The sequence below is a fragment of the Oryctolagus cuniculus genome, chromosome X, assembly GCF_964237555.1.
Source record: "Oryctolagus cuniculus chromosome X, mOryCun1.1, whole genome shotgun sequence".
NCBI classification, from domain to species: domain Eukaryota; kingdom Metazoa; phylum Chordata; class Mammalia; order Lagomorpha; family Leporidae; genus Oryctolagus; species Oryctolagus cuniculus.
Window position 1 is genome coordinate 98288295 of NC_091453.1, and position 19706 is coordinate 98308000.

At 42.6% G+C, this 19706-nt stretch overlaps 1 protein-coding gene across 9 annotated transcripts in view; it reads right to left on the minus strand.

Moving 5' to 3' along the window:
- The window catches only part of CUL4B (cullin 4B), a 70339-nt gene that overhangs the window by 32861 nt on the left and 17772 nt on the right, over positions 1-19706 (minus strand). For 2 of the 9 annotated variants that reach the window (XM_051827778.2, XM_008273161.4), the window contains exons 1-2: positions 1983-2136; positions 714-1253 (exon numbers count right to left, since the gene is read on the minus strand). In XM_051827778.2, the coding sequence (XP_051683738.1) occupies positions 714-1253; positions 1983-2010 (568 nt within the window). In that variant the 5' untranslated portion in view covers positions 2011-2136. Of the gene's footprint in view, positions 1-713; positions 1254-1904; positions 2137-13530; positions 13608-14332; positions 14462-19706 lie in introns of those variants that run through there. The other 7 variants (XM_008273158.4, XR_011385491.1, XR_011385492.1 and 4 more) reach the window with 7 other exon arrangements.

A 19706-nucleotide genomic window follows, 5' to 3' on the forward strand; every position in this document is an offset into this window, starting at 1 on the left:
GACAATATTAACAAATTTTCCTAAAAGCTTTAGGGCAATACTTTAAAACTCGTTTTAGTGATAAAAAAAATAGATGTAGTAACTGTACCTATCTTTAGACTAGTGGTACACAGAGTTACAACTTCTGTGTATACCCAGTATTTTTCAATTCTAACCCCTATCTTTGGTAAGATATGTAGAGACCATAAATATTTTCTCTGAATACTGCTTCTGCAATGAGTTTCATAAATACAGTATTCAACAATCTAAGTCCTATTTGAGCATGGAAAGATCACCATTGCTACCTGCTTTTCTGGGGACTGGATAATGTGGCCTACTGAAGCACAAAAATACAAATCCCAGCAGTGCCAAGGCTCACTATGCACCTGAAATAAACAAACCTCTTTAGAACATAAATTTCTCACCTGTAAAATCCGGATCAATCATACTGTAGATACCCAATGTTATAAGGGACAACAAATTAAATATAACAGGTTGAGGAAAACCTCAAAATACTGCACAGAAACACGGGGTGTATGCCTCAGCACAAGGTTCCTAACCACCCCCCTGGCAAATGAACCCTCCACCAAAAAAAGGACCTCCCCTCCACCTCATTAATTACGCATAAAACATTAGCTACCTCTATGCTCTTTAATATAGTAACATAAATAGAGCACGTGACCGCTGAAGTGTCAAATCTTTAGTAGGTGATTATGAATTTTGGCTTTGGTTACCTTTAAAGTTCTTGATCACTAACTTCTTAGCAGAGCCAGGCTTGCTGTTAGCAAAGCTAGAGACGGTGGTAGATTTGGCTAGGCCGTTTGCATGATGCACCGAAGCCACAGAAGAGATTAATATACTCTTATTTTTAAGTTGCTGCTGCTGAGATGTTGCAGCAGTTGGTGAAGATGAGGAGGAGGAGGAGGAGGATTCCTCAGCCATCTTCGCATCAAACCCTACAAACTCCAGGGTGTCTTCAAAACGCAGCTTCTTCTGTATCGGTACGTGGCTGGAAGTAGCCACCGAAACCCCCAGGCAGAAGGACGAGGTTGAAGGGGATGCCGAATCCCTGGGTTGTAAAGGAGGAGTGGAAGAGGAGGAAGAGGTGGAATCAAAGTCTTCTCTCTCGTTACTACTGTTACTGCCGCTACTGCTGCTGCTGTTTAACTTTCTCTTCTTGGCAGAGGTGGGCGGAGTGGTGCTGGTATTACCATCAGTGGCAGATCTGACCTCCTGAGCAGCAGCAGCAGCTGAGGGATTGGGGGAAGAAAAACCTGTTGGAAACATGAAAATAGCGGGGTCAACAGGCAGAGGAGCATCAAAAACCTACAGTTTATATGCCTGCGTGCGTGTAGGAGAAGGTGGCAATGCTAGAGGGGGAAGGGAAGAGAGGAGAAACACAGAGGACGAGCAGGAAAGTGAAGGGGGGGCTACACCGGGGAAATGGGAGGGTTTGGGAAGGCGGATAGGCTGACACCAGGAGTGAGCAGAACGAGGGGGGAGAGTGAATGAAGCGGCAGACAGGTAAACGGCCGTGCCGTCCCCCTCCCCTGCTTTTCGAGCTCTCTCCCCCCCGTTTCTGCAGGAGCGAGTCTGAGTCTGAGGCTGTAGCTCCTCCTCCTTTTCTCCCTCTCTCTGGGAGGGGAGACGCTGTGGTGGTGGGGGGGGAGGGGGAGAAGAGACCCAGGGCTTGTTATTGTCAATAGCACAAGAGGCTAAAGATGGCGCCACTTCCGGTCACGCGGCGCCGAAGGAGGGGCGGCGTCTGTCCCCGGAGTGGGGGTTGGAGAAGAGCACCGCAGCCGCCCAGGGGGGCAGGGGAGCTGGCGCACAGCGGGATGGCGGGACAGGGGCAGCTGAAGCGCCTCAGAGGCTCGCACTACTCTGCTCCGGCTCTCGCTCCCTCTTCCCTTCCCCGGCAGTACCTCCCTCCTCCGGCCCATCGGTAACTCCCATCCCTCCGTAACGGTCCCGCGGGGAGCTTTGCGCCGCGGCGTTCTTACCGGAAGTGACTGGGCAGACACTTTTCATAGCGCCCAGCTCCCGAAGCCCCCGAGTCCGCAGGACTTGAGTGGGGGGTGGGGAGGGAGCAAAGGGGGGGAAGAGAAGTGGAGAGGGAGGAGGGGGCGGGCCTTCGAAACACCTTCGGGGCTTCTGATTGGCGCTTTATGAACGCGAGGCGGGCGGCCACGGTGGGGGGTGACGGGAGAAGGAGCGGGAAGGATCCTGAAGGGGAGGGAAGGTGGTGACGGTGAGGGGCGGGGTAAGCTAGCTGGGAAAAAGGGGGAGGCGGAAGAGGAAGGGAGAGGGAGGGAAGGAGTAAAAAGTAAGGGAAGGAGAGAATGGAAACTTTGAAAGAGATAAAGGAATTAGGAGGGGTTGCCAGGCGAAGAGACTAACCCGAAATGGAAGAAAACAAATCTTGTCATTATGCCTACTGATGTTACAATATTGTTAGAAGAAAAGGAGCTTACATAGAAAAAGAATTTGATTCAGTGTAGCTATAAATTATTTATGTCAAGGACACCACAGAGCCAAAATTGAATAGAGCCAGAGTTTTGATACTTTTCTCAATAGCGTATGTGTAAGTTCTTTTACTTCTTACCAGGAGCATTTTCTAAGATGGCTGGCCAGAGCCAAGGGTGTATTCTAAGGCAAAGAAATAGGAAGGTAGCTAAGTCCTGACCCAGTGCAATTCTTGGAACCACATGCTATCCCGACTTCATCAGCCATGAATTCAGTAATTTATAGACCAAACAAAAAGCTAAGACCTACTTCCTTTGATGAAGTCTCAGCTTCTACAGTGTTTCAAAGGAGACATTTTAGGAGAACAATATTGGCAAAAGTCATGTTTTCTACTAATGTATTCCAGGAGCAAAAACTTTAAATTTGATCGCCGATCAAACAAAACTTGATGTTTGGTTAAATTAACAATAACAAACCCTGTAAGTTCCCTAAGGTAGTTTTTAACCGTAGAACACTCTCAGGGGGAGCAAACAATAATTTTTTCAACCTGTTGATCTAACTACAGAAACTTTTAATGAACATGTATCCGGAGACTTTATGTGCCAGACACTATGCCAAGTCCCTGCCATTGAGAAGCCAGTGGGGGAAGACAGAAGGGTACTACACAAAGCTCATAAAAAAAATGGGATTAAAAGATAAATTTATTTGGGCAAACAGAAAAATTTCAAAATTCATGAATGGTTTCCACATAGTATGCATTTTCCATAAATTTTTTAAGTACTCTTCTAGTTTCAAAATTAATGTCCATAAAAGTACTTTTAACAAATGTACAAAGTGCTGTGGCAAGAGGCAAAACAAGAAATTTGAAGGAACTCTGGAAAAATCAGGGAGTTTGAGAGACACATTTGTGCTGAGTCTCAAAGTGGGAGCTGCCAATAAGACAAGGAAGAGAGTGAAAGGCATTCTGGGCAGTGGAAACATGCACAAAGCAGGGAGTTGTGAAAGGGCCTGGCATGTTTATGGAAACATGGCAACTGCAGTGAGACTGGAAAACAGGATGTCTGGTTGGGACTAAGAAAGATGAGGCTCAAAAGTGCCTAGTAAACCAAGCCAAGAATTTTGGAATCTATCCTGTAGGTTATGTTAGATAGCATGAGACAAGCAAACTGGGCTTTTAAAACAAGGGAGTGGCAAGATTATAGGAGTAGTAAAAGCAGATTGTGTGGTATGGCCTGATTGGTGAATCAGGCCATACCACATAAATCAACTTTGTAACTTTCTTTAAACACTCCCCCCCCCCCTTTTTGGTCTTGAAAAGTCCTTGTAGATTCTCCTGGAAAGGGAGTTCCTTGAGCATTATCAGCCAGTATCTTTGTACTGTTCCAGGATAGCTTGCTGAAAACAGGCTCTAAAGGAATTTTGGCCCCAGGGCCTAGGAAGGGAGGAAAAAAACCCTGAAAGGGGGCAGATGGAAGCACTTTCAAATACACCATACTGTTTTGCTGCCCAAAATGAGATGGTAAGCTTTGAAGGCCAGGGAAGGTGTCCTAAAACATTAAGCCTTTGCTGTGTCTCACATTTCAGACAATGCTGAATAACCTTGTAAATGAAAAATAGAAACTTACTGAATTGACTGTTTCACTGAATGAGGATAAAATAATGCTGTGTGTAAGGGACAAGGTTATTCTAGTTTATGTAAATTCCTTAGGTCTAGAGAAATGCTTGGTATTTTAAAATTATGAGTATCAGTGCTGAAAGGGAATGGACATAAAGATAAGAGAAAGCTGCTTTTGTCATACAAAGATAAACTTTTATACTAACTTGAGGGATATTTGAGGTCTATTTATATTCAACTACATTCTAGTAATAATGGCTCCCAATCTCACATGGTTATCTAAGCCTTCAGTCTTCTGAGTTACATCTTAGTTTTATGAGCACAAATCCTTGGCTCTTGAGCTCTGGCTCACTTGAATGGCCCAGTGGTCTAACCTACTATTTAAGTTCTCCATAAAACAGCATTGGATTTTGTGGAAAAAGTAATTTTTCTTTTTTCCTAAATGATTAATAATAATCTCCCTTTGTCATTTTACAAACTCATTTTATTTTGAACCAGGTCAATCCTCAGATAGGTAATTTTAATACTTTTACATTTTATGACACCGACCATCTTAGATTATTTCTATGCAATTTGTGAGAACTGAAATTTTGCTTTTTCTTGGGCCCTCGGGCCAATTTCTAAAGGACAAAAAAAACCTCCCATGTTACTTTGTAAAGATTTTTTACATCAAGAATCAACTATTTGTAGCTAGTTGTAAGTTTATATTCTGTACACCCAAACATTGCCAAACAATGTTAAACACATTCTCAATATTAAAATACATTTTTCAAGGTTGAACTCACTATAATCAAGATGTATAATGTGGGACACCATACAGTTATAGCCATTATCAGACTAAATCAGATTGGGCACTCAACACATGTTCCATATATAGAATCTTTCGAGCTGGCGCCGTGGCTCAATAGGCTAATCCTCCACCTTGCGGCGCCGGCACACCGGGTTCTAGTCCCGGTTGGGGCGCCGGATTCTGTCCCGGTTGCCCCTCTTCCAGGCCAGCTCTCTGCTATGGCCAGGGAGTGCAGTGGAGGACGGCCCAGGTGCTTGGGCCCTGCACCCCATGGGAGACCAGGAAAAGCACCTGGCTCCTGGCTCCTGCCAGGATCAGCGCGGTGCGCCGGCTGCAGCGGCGGCCATTGGAGGGTGAACCAGCGGCAAAGGAAGACCTTTCTCTCTCTGTCTCTCTCTCTCACTGTCCACTCTGCCTGTAAAAAAAAAAAAAAAAAAAAAAAAAAAAAAAAGAATCTTTCATCTTGTGAGTTCAACTCATACCTTAGAAACATTAATTAAACTTTATAATACCACCAGATGAGGTGTAGTTATTATTGGCTTCTTTTAACTTCTACTATGAAGGTAAATATATGCATAAAAGAAAAAAATAATGAAAACAGAGGACTAGTTTATCTAAATACTCAGTCCTGTATTCCTATAGGAATATTCCTAAAAAGGCTGTGTATATAACCTGTTTCCCACTTCTGGTCACAGAGTTCTCTCAAGGTGCTTGCTTTTAGGTCCCCTCCAGACATCTCATAGCAGGGGAGTCATTGGATAGACATTCTTGGAAGCCTTATCCAATGAGTGGAATTTTCCTTCAAAATAGGTGAGACTGCTTGCTAAGGAGAATACTAAAAATGTTGGTAAAGCAAGCAATATTTAAGAATGTGTTGAGAAAAGAAAACTAATGGATAAAAGGTATCCATTTTCTCTATCTAGTTTTATGAAAATTATCACTGAAACATGGAAAAACAGAGAAGGCAAACCAAGCATTGTTGAGAAAGGGAAGATTATGACATAGTAAGAGCTTTGTTTTGCTGCTCTGGGATGACTGAGGAGGCTGCAGCTCAAGCAAAGATTATCCAAGTACACAATGAATTAATCCTTTTCCTATCCTAGGGTTACTTTATAAAATCAACGAATTTAATTATAAGAAATGCTGAACTTAAGGTACTGAGTCAAATGTAGATAATATAGATCTCAGATTTTTAATAAGATCTTTTATCTTGTGTGTAAAATTACCTCATCAACCAAAGACTTACTGACTTGGTACATCATCCATTTGAATTCTTAGCCCATTAGCTCACAGATTTTATCTGCTATACCTGTGAAAACATCTGGAAAAAAGATTTAAGGGCTAAAAGTTAGGGACAGTCCACCTTTTTGCGAGGAGGGGATCATACTGGCCCTTGATTACATCTTTTGGTGCTATCAGTCACTGGGCCTATTTTCTGTTCACTGTATTAATGACCCTCACAATTTCTCTGTCCAACCCTGCGTTAATGTTTGGTTTTCTAATGGCATTTAGCTTTTCTTTTTCTCACAAACAAGGCCATTTTAGGTTTAAGTCAGCAGTTCCCAAGTCGGACTGCACAATACAGTTGCCTAGGGAGTTTTTTAAAAGCATCTTTGTCCAGATCCAAACCTAGTCCAATTCAATCAGAATCTCTACAAGGAGGGCCTCAATTATCCATATTTAAGAAGCTGTCTTAATGTCTCCAAAGTTGAGAGACTATAGGTGTAGGTAAAGTAAGTGTGCTGTGTGATTTGAATGGGACTGATAAGCCTTTATACTCCTTTTAATGCCTAAAATTTCACAATTATTTATTCACTCCTCTGGACAAAATCTGCTCTCTTTCTCTATCCTTTTTTCAAATGCAAATTAGCCATGGAGACTTAGTTCCTAACATTTTTTTTAAAAAAGATATATTTATTTGAAAAGCAGAGTTAGAGGGAAAGGGAGAGACAGAGATCTTCTATCCACTGGTTCACTTCCCAAGTGGACGCAATGACCCAGGACTGGGCCAGACCGAAGACAGGAGCCAGGAGCTTCTTCCAGGTCTCCCACATGGGTACAGGGGCCCAAGGAATTGGGCCATCCTCTGCTGCTTTCCCAAGCATATTAGCAGGGAACTAGATTGGAAGTATAGTAGCTGGGACTTGAACAAGCACCCATGTGGGATGCTGGCACTGTAGGCAGTGGCTTAACTCGGTAGGCTGCAACACCGGCCCTAATTCCTAGCCTTTTAAGATGAATGCCTCAGGGCCACCACTGTGGTTTAGTGGGTAAAACTGCTGCCTTCAGTGCCAGGATACCATGTAGGCGCCAGTTTGAATTTGGTTGCTCCACTCCCAGTCCAGCTCTCTGCTATGGCTTGGGAAAGCAGTAGAAGATGGCCCAAGTTCTTGGGCCCCTGCACCCGTGTGGGAGACCCAGAAGAAGCTCTTGGCTTCTGTCTTCAGATTGGCCCAGCTCTGGCTGTTGCGGCCATCTGCAGAGTGATGCAGTGGATGGAAGATCACTCTCTCTTTCTCTCTCTGCCTCTCTGTAACTCTGCCTTTCAAATAAAATAAATAAATCTTTAAAAAAAATTAGCAAACCAATTAAAAAAAAAAAGATGTATGCCCCCTTGGGGAAAAAAGGCTAATGCAAAAGCCTTAAGTATCAGGAGGTAAATAGAACTAGGAGAAGACACTGCAATGGCATGTGGGGAGAGGTAAGGTTACCAAGAAGAGAAGATATGTGAGAGTTCATTTTGCTGCCCTCACAGTACTGCCTAGGTCAATCCTGCTTTGTAATAACAGCATATATAAGATCTAGTCAAATTTTGACAGCTTATCTCTGTGGGCAAAATCATGTGAAAAGAAAATTTAATCTTTTTATAATAAGCAAAGCAAACACAGATATTCAGAGTATAGGTTTAGAGCTATTCATAAATGCCCAACTCATTGTATTGAAGTTTCTATTACCAAGTCATCTATTTTTCCTGATCTCATTACATGGCCTTTATTCCTACCAACAGCCTTATTTCTCTTTCCAGGTCATTTAGTCATTCAAAAAAAACTGTATTGAGCAACTACTCTTGGCCAGGCTTGGTGCTAGGTGCCATGAGGGAATACAGAACTAATACAAAATTCCATTTGTACTTGATTTTAGAGTTTTTCACAGCACTTTCACATACAATCTTATTTTATACTCATAACTACACTGATAGGTTAGAGACCATCCTCATTTTACAAGTGGGAAACATGTTCAGCAAAGGAGGTTAAGATTACTTGCCAAAGTCACAAAGCATAAGGACTTAAACCTAGTTCTTCATCGATTTCAAACATGGTACCTTCCATAGTTTACAATTTTTTAAGGAGACATGCCATAAAATAATCTTTTTTAAGATTTCTTTATTTTGGCTGGCGCCGCGGCTCACTAGGCTAATCCTCCGCCTTGCGGCGCCAGCACACCGGGTTCTAGTCCCGGTCGGGGCGCCGGATTCTGTCCCGGTTGCCCCTCTTCCAGGCCAGCTCTCTGCTGTGGCCCGGGAGTGCAGTGGAGGATGGCCCAAGTCCTTGGGCCCTGCACCCCATGGGAGACCAGGATAAGTACCTGGCTCCTGCCATCGGATCAGCACGGTGAGCTGGCCGCAGCACGCCGGCCGCGGCGGCCATTGGAGGGTGAACCAATGGCAAAGGAAGACCTTTCTCTCTGTCTCTCTCTCTCTCACTGTCCACTCTGCCTGTCAAAAAAAAAAAGAGATTTATTTATTTTATTTGAAAGTCAGAGTTATACAGAAAAGGAGAGGCAGAGAGGGAGAGAGAAAGAGAGAGAGAGAGAGGTCCTCCATCCACTGGTTCACTCCCCAAATGGCCACAATGGTCGGAGTTCTGCTGATCTGAAGCCAGAAAGCAGGAGCTTCCTCCAGGTCTCCCACATGGGTGTAGGGGCCCAAGGACTTGGGCCATCTTCTACTGCTTTCCCAGGCCACAGCAGAGAGCTGGATCAGAAATGGAGCAGCCGGGACTCAAACCGATGCTCAAATGGGATCCTAGCACTGCAAGCAGTGGCTTTACCCTCTATGCCACAGCACCAGTCCTCATAAAATAGTCTTAAGTAATAGATAACACATTCAGAGCCCCACTCACTAGGAGGAAAAAAATGAGGTGTAACAAAACACCTCCTTCATTGGGATGAGCCAAATCCCAGTGCCCAAATGGATTTTCAAGTGTGGATGCAGTTCAGACCGTTATCAAGCAGATAGGACAAAGCAGCAAGCAATGCTCATTTCCAGAGACAGTGGCAATCTGGTTCTAGACAATCAGTCCATTCTCTTGATGGACCCTCAGCCAGTGGTTGATCTTCACAAAAGGTAGAAAGAAGCTCCTTCTCCTGGTCAAATCCAGGCAAACACTAAACAAACCTTGCCTGAGAACCGTTATGATCTGGTCAGTGGGTATAAAGAGACAACTTTTGCCCTCAGTTCTCAATTGGCCTAGTGGGTGAGGCAGATGATTACAGCACAGAGTGATAAACGCTGCTCTGGGAACACGGGAGGGACACCTGGCCCAGCCTAATAGAGTGAAGAAGAGTAAGTGTGTGTGTCTGGTGGTGGTGGTGGTGGTGGTGGTGGAAGGGGATTAAGAATAGCTTCCACAAAAACAAATTCAATTTAAATCCCTGAGGGTGAGTGACAGCCAGGCAAGAGGGAAAGTGAGTAGGGGGCACAGGAAGGACAATAAGGAGCATATTTAAATCCTGAAGGTGAAATAAGTAAAGCATATTTAAGAAATTGCAAGGAGTCTAGTTATTAGAGGGCATAGCTTCAGTCCTAACCAGAAACTCTGAAGAGCGAAGAAGAGAAATCAAGGCAGCATTCTAGTCTCAAATCTGATACAACAGTTCCTAGGGTACTTGCTGTTTGAGCTATGGCTACTGATAACACTTCCCGCCTTGAGCCACACCAGTTCAGGAACTGGACTTACAGGTTGGGTTATTCCTTGGTTATTTACAAGCTAAAAATCACAAAGGGATGGGGTGTGAAACATGGGAACTAAGATAAGGGCAGACTTGATAGTAAGACCACAACACTGGGCAATACTACAATAATGCAGATATGTAGAGCAGGGTTTTGGGATATTACAGCCTGTGGACCAAATCCAGCTGTTTGCCCGTTTTGGTAAATAAAGGTTAATTGGAACACTGCCATACTTATTCCTGTTTATTAATCTGCATATATTCTTCTGTAGCTGCTTTTGTGCTAAACAACAGAATTCAGAGTTGTGACAGACTATATGGCCCACACAACCTAAATTATTTACTATCTAGTTCTTTACAGAAAAAAAATGCTGATCTTTGTACTTGAATATACTAAATCCTAAAAACAGATTTAGAGAATGTTTAGTTGTGGCACAAAGGATAAAGTGATTCAAAATATGCTAAGAATTTTCTATTCTTAGTGTGCATCACCTTTGACATAAACTTGAAGATGGCAAGAGAATATTCTTTGGTAGCTGAATGGCTAAACAAATTGTGTTATATTTATAAGGGAATACCATATAGCATTGAAACATGAATGAATTGCAGTTATATAAGTCTCACAATGTTACATGAAAATAGCAAATCACAGAAGAATACATGTGATTTTATTATAACATTTTGTATAAAGCTCCAAAGTAAGAAAAGCTTCTGGAAACATAACATGGTAAGCTTATTTAAATATAGGAGGGGAAAATAGACAAGATCTGTATGGGAGAACACTCTAGGAGAAATGGGGGTGTGATTTAGGTAGACCCCAAAGCATTGGCAATGTTCTATTTTTTTTTAAGATTTATTTATTTATTTGAAAGTAAGAGTTACAGAGAAAGGGAGAGATAGAGTTCTTCCCTTGGCTGGTTCACTCCCCAGATGGCTGTAATGGCCAGGGCTGGGCCAGACTGAAGATAGGAGCCAGAAGCCAGGAACCAGGAGCTTCCTCCAGGCCTCCCACGAGGGCAGCAGGGGACTAAGCACTCGGGCCATCCTCTGCTACTTTTCCCAGGCCATAATCAGGAAGCTGGATTGGAAGTGAGCTGCCGGGACACAAGCTGGCACCCATATGGGATGCCTGCATCACAGGCGGCAGTTTTACCAGCTATGCCACAAAGCCAGCCACAGTGTTTTAAGTCTTAACCATTATGTCCCATGGTCCTGTATAAAGACTTAAAGTGAGCAATAAGTATATACTTAATGATAATCTTGAAATAAATATTATATCACTGAATATTTGCAGAATTGAAAACTTGGGACTGAGTTAAGCCAAATTATGGGTTTATGAATATTTTATTATGCTCCATAAATTACACATTACATATATTTTTGTATGAAATTACATAACAAACGTCTAAAAGAGTTTAAAGACAGCTAGTGGTAACCTGTTGAACGTAAGAACATATCAGTTTGGAAAAAATAGCTGGCAGAAATGGCAAATGACAACTAGGGCTGATAATCTAAACATACAGGGACTTCATGGAAAATGAAATTAAAATAACTCTATTTTGGTACAAAAATATGTTTACTAGAGGTCTTCAAAAAGTTTGTGAAAAACGCATATTATGAAAAATAAACTATATATGGAGTAACCACTAAAGGGCTTCAAACAGGAAAGGGAGGAACTTGATCATACCAACATTTAGCAATGTTCAGGTCTCAACAATGTTTTACTCCAAAGGTGCTGTTTCCCCTCGCTGCCCCCCCAACTAAACTCATTTCCCAAAGGTAACCTCAGTTAATTGATGATTCTTTTTCTATACATTTACCAACATACAGAGTTTTTCCTTTTAAGAAGAAATGGAGCATACTCTATGAATTGGACTGTACTTTTTGCTTAATTTTATCCCATGGACAGCTTCCTTTTCAGTATACATAGATCTACTTTACTAGCTTTAAAGACAGCACAGTTTACTGTATATGGATGTACATATTCCTAACACTTTAAAAAATGTCATCACTGTTGTTTCTTTTTGTTCTTTTCCTTACTTTTTCCAGACTGACATTCTTTTTTTCAATTATTAGTGTTTGGGAAATTTGGCACACTATTTCTATTCTATACCTTTCAGTTTTGTTTATATATGCATATGATATATGAATACATTATTTTTGTAAGAAATAAATCAAACTGTATGTAAAAATATAGGATAAAAAGTGTAAGTGGCGGCCGGCGCCGCGGCTCACTAGGCTAATCCTCCGCCTAGCGGCGCTGGCACACCGGGTTCTAGTCCCGGTCGGGGCGCCGGATTCTGTCCCGGTTGCCCCTCTTCCAGGCCAGCCCTCTGCTGTGGCCAGGGAGTGCAGTGGAGGATGGCCCAGGTGCTTGGGCCCTGCACCCCATGGGAGACCAGGAAAAGCACCTGGCTCCTGGCTCCTGCCATCGGATCAGCGCGGTGCGCCGGCCGCAGCGTGCTGGCCGCGGCGGCCATTGGAGGGTGAACCAATGGCAAAGGAAGACCTTTCTCTCTGTCTCTCTCTCTCACTGTCCACTCTGCCTGTCAAAAAAAAAAAAAAAAAAAAAAAAAAAAAAGTGTAAGTGGCTCTTCTCTGTTGAGCTTGTTACATCACTTCCCTCTGCATTTATGTACATACATACTTGCATACATACAAATAGGAAGCTATGGTATTTTTAAACAAAAATGGTATTATTACTGTACATATGATTCAACAATTTGCTTTTTTCACTTAATACATAGTGGAGACATTTCCATGAGGTCCATATCATTCTTCCTAATGGTTGTATACTATTTCATTCTACTATATTTAACCATTCTCCTATTTTTTGACATTTGGCTACTTGCAGTTTCTTTGTGACTGCAAACATGCTGCAGTGAATATCCTGAAACATATATTTTTGTGTATATATAGAAGTATTTTTAAGGATATATTTGAAGGAATAGAAGTGGGTCAAGTGGAAAGTATACTTAAATTTTTGATAGATTGTCATATTACCTTTCAGAAATGTACCAATATGTGATCCACCTTTTCTGAATGACCACTGATTGCCCCACATCCTTATAAACAATAAACTTTATCAAACATTAAAGTTTTTGATAAGATATTACATGATTCCATTCTTCATTTCAAAGAACAACACAGAAGTGTGCTATTGACCACCATCCCCTGATCCCATTTCTATCTGGAAATTTATTTCCATCTTGCTATTAATTTTTTATTAATCACTTCATTATGTTTGATCTTTTTTGCATTTAAAAAGTTACTTACTTGAAAGATTTATTTAATTTTCAAAATCTTTTGGGAAAATATTTATTTAATTCATTTATTTGAAAGAGTGACAGAGAGGGAGAGAGACAGTCAGAGAGTGAGAGCAAGCTGCCATTCACTGGTTCACTCCCCAAATGGTCGCAATGGCTGGAGCTGGTCCAGGCTGAAGCTAGGTGCCCAGAGATCCATCTGGGTCTCCCACATGGGTGGCAGGGATCCAAGCACTTTGGCCATCTTTCACTGCTTTTCCAGGCACATTAGTAGTGAGCTAGATTGGAAGCAGAGCAGCCGGGACTCCAAGCAGTGCTCTGATATGTTATGCCAGTGTTGCAAGTGATGGCAATGCTCTGTGCAATAATGTCATCTTAAGAATATTTTCTTAATAATTTACTCAAGGTTCTTATATTGTTGACCATTATTTAGACTTAATTGTTTTACTTGTTCATTTACTCACCATCATCATCTTCTATGACCTCATCATCACTCCTTTCCCCTGATTCAGATAAGTGTGACATCCTCTATATTTTGGGGCTGTTTAAAAAACAGAGAATTTACCTTTACAATAACCCTGTCCCATATCTGTATGGTGTTATGGATTCATTTACGCTGGTTTCTCAACCAATTTTATCTGTTAAATTTCGTCAAAAAAATCCTCAAAATTTTGGTCTGTTAATCACACCTTTTCCCATTATCCCTATGGTGTTATTCTTATTTTTCTTCTTTCATTTAAAGCTAATTTGTATAGGAAAACAGATTAGTTCAGACTAATATTTTAAAATACTAGTCTCGCATACCCTTCTAAATTACAAAGGCTTTGGCCTCCACTGATTAAATGCCAAAAAAGACTACCCTTAAAGTGTCCTCCAGCTATTTCTGTAGGTTCTCCAAAATATTATCTCACATGTGACCTGACCCTCGTCACTGACTTCCTCTATTATGGTTTCCTTAGAATAGTCTCAGCACTATAGTTGAGGATCCATCCGTGATTGTAAATTTTCTGGATAGTTTTCTCCAGTTAACTATGACTCTAATGTTTTTCCCTAAATTCCCCACATCATTTAGGTGAGTAAAGGCTAAAACTTTTAACATATGGCTTCTGAACATCTGGAAATAATGAATCTTAGTACAATAGTGAGAATGATTGAAAACTCTCTTAAAATGTGTCTTTGTGGGCCCAAAATGAGGCCCATATGCCTCTGATTTCTAAAAGACACCCTCCCCACATTTTTCAATTTCAAAAGGGCAGCTTAGCTCACCTTGTCACTGAAGGATCAATAGGATTTTGTGGATTTTTTTAAAAAAATTTTTTGGTTGACTGGTTGGCTTCAGTATGCCCAACCTCTCAATACCCAAGGGCTGTGGAGTTCTGAAAACACACTGTCGCCTGGAGCCCTTTCATAAAGCTAGGAGGCTGGACTTCCTGTTATTTTACTGGCTTTCAAGATGATTGACAGCAGTTCTGACCAATCCCTTCAAGGAAAATCCCACTCCACTAACGGGCCTGGTTGGCACTAAAAGCAAACACCAAAAGCAAAAAAGGGTGTGAGAGTGATACAGTTCCCAAAGATCTAGGTTATTCTCTCTTTTATAGTATTACCTATGGTACATCCACAGATAAGCCAAGGATATTCTGTGGAAGATTGACATAGTTCCTAAACCAACACCTATGAGGAGAGATGGTCGTCCTTACAAACTGGATAGTAGTGAAAGCCCTGACTCTAGTCTCTTCTGCCACCACTCCAGGGGGATTGGAGGGATGGAACACTTCCCAATTGTGGTAAATAGGTGTGGGGGGCAGGGGAGAGGTGGAGGGTGAAGGAGGTAGAGGGACAGGAGGGCAGTGGGGGAGGTAGGGGGAAAGGTAGAGGATTCAAAATAGCAGGGAGTCTCTATGGCTTTCCAAAGGTGGAAGCCTAGGCTCTCCAACTCAGCTGCTGCTAGGATGGGTGTTACGCCCGACCCACTGCAGTGGCATATGGCTACAGTAGATCGGCTATCTAAAATTTTCTGGGGCTGGCGCTGTGGCTTAACAGATGAAGAGCATCCCCTATGGGCACTGATTGGACTCCTGGCTGCTCCACTTCCAATCTAGCTCCCTGCTAGTGCATCTGGGAAAGCAGCAGCAGAAGACCCAAGTACTTGGGGCCCTGCACCCATGTGGGGGAGATCCAGATGAAACTTGTGTCTCCTTCCTGGCCTGCACCTGGCCCAAACCTGGCTATTGCAGCCATTTGGGGAATGAGCTGGGGGATGGAAGATTCATTCTCATTCTCTCTCTCCTCCTCCTCCTCCTCTCCTCCTCCCCTCCCCTCCCCCTCCCCTCTCCTCTCCTCTTCTTTCTCTCTCCTCTTCTCTTCTTTCTCTCTCTCTAACTCTGCCTTTCAAAAAATAAAATTTTCTGTATCACTGATCCTTGGTCTCTAGAGACCAATTTCGTTGGAGCTTTGTCTGTGCCTGTTGGTGTTTCACACAAAACTTTTTCCATTGTTGTGAAATACATACATATGTTTCCATTTCTGTAATTGCTAGGATAAGACAAAACTATTGAAATGTAATAATAGAATGTTAATTGTAAAATCTAGGTGGTGAGTGTTTTGGTGTTCACTGTAAAATTTTTAAAACTTTTCTGCATGTTTGAAAATTTATTTTTTATAGAGAGGAGGAGGGAGAGAGAGATCTTCCATCCACTGGTTCACTCCCCAAATGGCCACAGCATCCTGGGCTGGGCCAGACCTCAGCCAGAAGCCAAGAGCTTCTTCCAGGTCTCTCACTTGGGTGCAGGCACACAAGCTCTTGGGCCATCTTCCACTGCTTTCCTCAGCACATTATCAGGAAGCTGGATTGGAAGTGGAAGAGCCAGGACTGGAACTGGTGCCCATATGGGATGCCGGCGCTGCAGGCCAAGGTTTTTCCTTCATTTGCCTCCCAGCACCAGCCTATGTTTGAAAATTTCTATAATAGATGTTGGAAAATGAAACAAAAGGGAGCAATTCTATAATAGTTAAAGAAAAATTCAAACTGAAAGTAGATAATTGTAAAAATTAAGAGAAAGAGGGGCCGGCACCATGGCACACTAGGTTAATCCTCCACCTGTGGCACCAGCATCCCATATGGACACCGGTTCTAGTCCTGGTTGCTCCTCTTCCAGTCCAGATCTCTGCTGTGGCCTGGGAGGGCAGTGGAATATGGCCCACATCCTTGGGCCCCTGCCACCGCATGGGAGACCAGGAGGAAGCACCTGGCTCCTGGCTTTGGATCGGCGCAGCTTTGGCCGTTGTGGCCACTGGGGGAGTGAACCAACAGAAGGAAGACCTCTCTCTCTCTCTCTCTCACTGTTTGTAACTCTACCTGTCAAATAAATAAATAAAAATCTTAAAAAAATTAAAAGAATAAGCAAGGAAGCACGAGGATGGGAGGGGAGAGTAGGGTAGGAAGTATCACTACATCCCTGAATCTGTATGTATGAAATACATGAAATTTGTTCACCTTAAAGGTTTTTTTTTACAAAATAAAATATTTTAAAAAAAGAAAAGAAATTTGGATCCCATCCTCATCAGCATGCGATTGCTGAAGCCTGCCTTAAGTTTTTTAATTTATTGCTTCTTGGTCTTTTGGCTACAATAAAATGAGAAGAAAAAAAGTATGCCATGGGGTTCGGTATATTTATCTTACATTTGACTTGATTAATTAGGGCCCTTGTTTGCAAGTGACAAAAACTCAACTTCCATAAGCTTAAGAGGGAAATGGAGATTATTAGTTTATGCAACTGAAGGGACAGTTCAGATCGCAGACCCAGCCACATCCAGGAATTCAAACACTATCTAGGTTCTCATTCCATCTCTTCATCTCCCATCTCAGCTTTCCTCTGTATTGCCTCATTCTCTAAGAATCTTTCTTCTATATGATAGAGACATAATATAGCTATCAACTGTTCTGGGGTCACACCCTTACTGTGCAAGAGCCGAAGAAAAGGAAGATCTACTTCTTAACTGCTGATTTGGAAAACTCCAAGGGAGGTTTTATATCTCTGGCCTGAGTCTCATGTCTACCTCTTGGAGTTGCCAGTGGGTCCAGTGGTGTTTGATATGATAATCAATCATCCATCGGGGGTTAGCTGCCTAGCCATGGGGAGGCAGGGGAAGGTTCCTCACTAGGACTACTTTTTTTTTTTTTTTGGACAGGCAGAGTGGATAGTGAGAGAGAGACAGAGAGAAAGGTCTTCCTTTTGCCGTTGGTTCACCCTCCAATGGCCGCCACGGCTGGCGCACTGAGGCCGGTGCACCGCGCTGATCCAAAGGCAGGAGCCAGGTACTTATCCTGGTCTCCCATGGGGTGCAGGGCCCAAGGACTTGGGCCATCCTCCACTGCACTCCCTGGCCACAGCAGAGAGCTGGCCTGGAAGAGGGGCAACCGGGAAAGAATCCGGCGCCCCGACCAGGACTAGAACCCGGTGTGGCAGCGCCGCTAGGTGGAGGATTAGCCTATTGAGCCGTGGCGCCGGCAGGACTACGTTTTAAGGACACTGAAGGAGTAGCAGAATTCTAAAGGAAGAGGACTGCTGTTACTAGAAGCAGGGAGGAAAGGAACAAACCAAAACAACAGATGTCCACTGCGTGAACTTTTTAATGATTTAAAATTATATTTCTTGGATTCTCAGTATATATTATTATATCATCTGTAAATAATTAAACTTTTTCTTTTTTAGATTTATATACCTTATTTCATTTTCTTGCCTTATTACATGTGAGAACCTTCTAAAACATTATAGTGGACATCTGTGTTTTATTCCTGAATTTCAGGGGAAATGGCTTCAGTATGATGCTTGCCGCTGGTTTCATGATAACTCGGCTATGTTTGCAAAGTTCTTTTCTATTCCCATTGCACTTAGAATTTTTATAAGAAATCGCTGCTGATTTTTATCCAGTGTCTTGGCTATCCACTGACAGATAAGACTACATCAAGGGGCTGGCGCTGTGGCACAGCAGGTTAACGCCCTGGCCTGAAGCGCCAGCATTCCATATGGGCGCCGGTTCGAGACCCGGCTGCTCCACTTCAGAGCCAGCTCTCTGCTATGGCCTGGGAAAGCAGTAGAGGATGGCCCAAGTCCTTGGGCCCCTGCACCCATGTGGGAAACATAGAAGAAGCTCCTGGCTCCTGGCTTCAGATCAGCACAGCTCCAGCCATTGAGGCCAATTGGGGAGTGGGTGTAAGACTTCTTTCTCTCTCTCTCTCTGCTTCTCCTCTCTCTGTGTAACTCTGACTTTCAAATAAATAAATACATCTTTAAAAAAGACTACATCAAAATTTAAAATTTTGTAAGGAGAATATTAAAGTACAGAAATGACCCAAAAGCAATAAGGAAGAGGAAAAACTGGACGATAGATTCCACTTTCCATGAAACTAGGAGGTAACTCTCACATAAAGTACAAGAATATGAAAAGCAAATGGATATGTGACTGGCTGATACTAGCTAGCATCATCAGAAGCACTCACAATATGTAACAGGCTATTCTAAATGCTTATATATGTTACCCAGGAAAAGATGTTTATTATTTGTAGAAACTGAACCAGAGTCAACTGGATGCTCATTATACAGCTAGTTCTGTTTGTAAAAATTTATTGAACTGTACACTTCTGAATGTGTATTTTGTGTATGTTATTTATCAATTTAAAAGTATTAAATATAGACTGAAAACAAATAAATGAAAATGAACCAGAAAGACTATAGACTTGCTGAGAAATAAGGGTAATGGAGTATGGTAGACTGAAAATAAACAGAATAGATTGAAGTTTGGGAATTCTACTTCTCACATAAAGGTCCAGGAGTATAAGAAGCCAGACAAATTTTTAAATATTTAAAGGGGGGCTGGCATTGTGACATAATGGGTTAAGCCACCCCCTACAATGCTGGCATCCCTTACGGGTGCTGGTTCATGTCTTGGTTGCTCTATTTCCGATCTGGCTCCCTGCTAATGCACCTGGGAAAGCAGTGTAAGATGGCCCAAGTTCTTGAGCCCTGCCACCCATATGGATACCCGGATGAATCTCCTGGCTCCTGACTTACTCCTAGCCATCAGAGCCATTTGGAGAGTGAACCAGCCAATGAAAGATCTCTCTCTCTCTCTCTCTCGCTCTCGCTCTCTCTCTCTCCAGCTCTCCTTCTCTGTAACTCTTCCTTTCAAATAAACAAATTATTTTTTAAAAAGGGTTTTGAAGCATTTTTAATTATTTTACCATTTGATACTTTTTCATGTTAATGTGATATTAATACAAAGAACAGATTTAATGTAGTTCATAGATACAGTTCTAAGAATATAATGATATTACCCTCTCCCCTTCACTCTCTCTTTTTTTTTAGTTTTTGAGATAACATTTTTAAATTTACATTACAGTTGGGGCTGGCGCCGTGGCACACTAGGTTAATCCTCTGCCTGCAGCACTGGCATCCCATATGGGCGCTGGTTCTAGTCCCGGTTGTTCCTCTTCCAGTCCAGCTCTCTGCTGTGGCCTGGGAGGGTAGCGGAGGATGGCCCAAATACTTGGGCCCCTGCACCCACATGGGAGACCAAGAGGAGGCACCTGGCTCCTGGCTTCGGATCAGCATAGCTCCGGCCGTTGTGGCCATTTGGG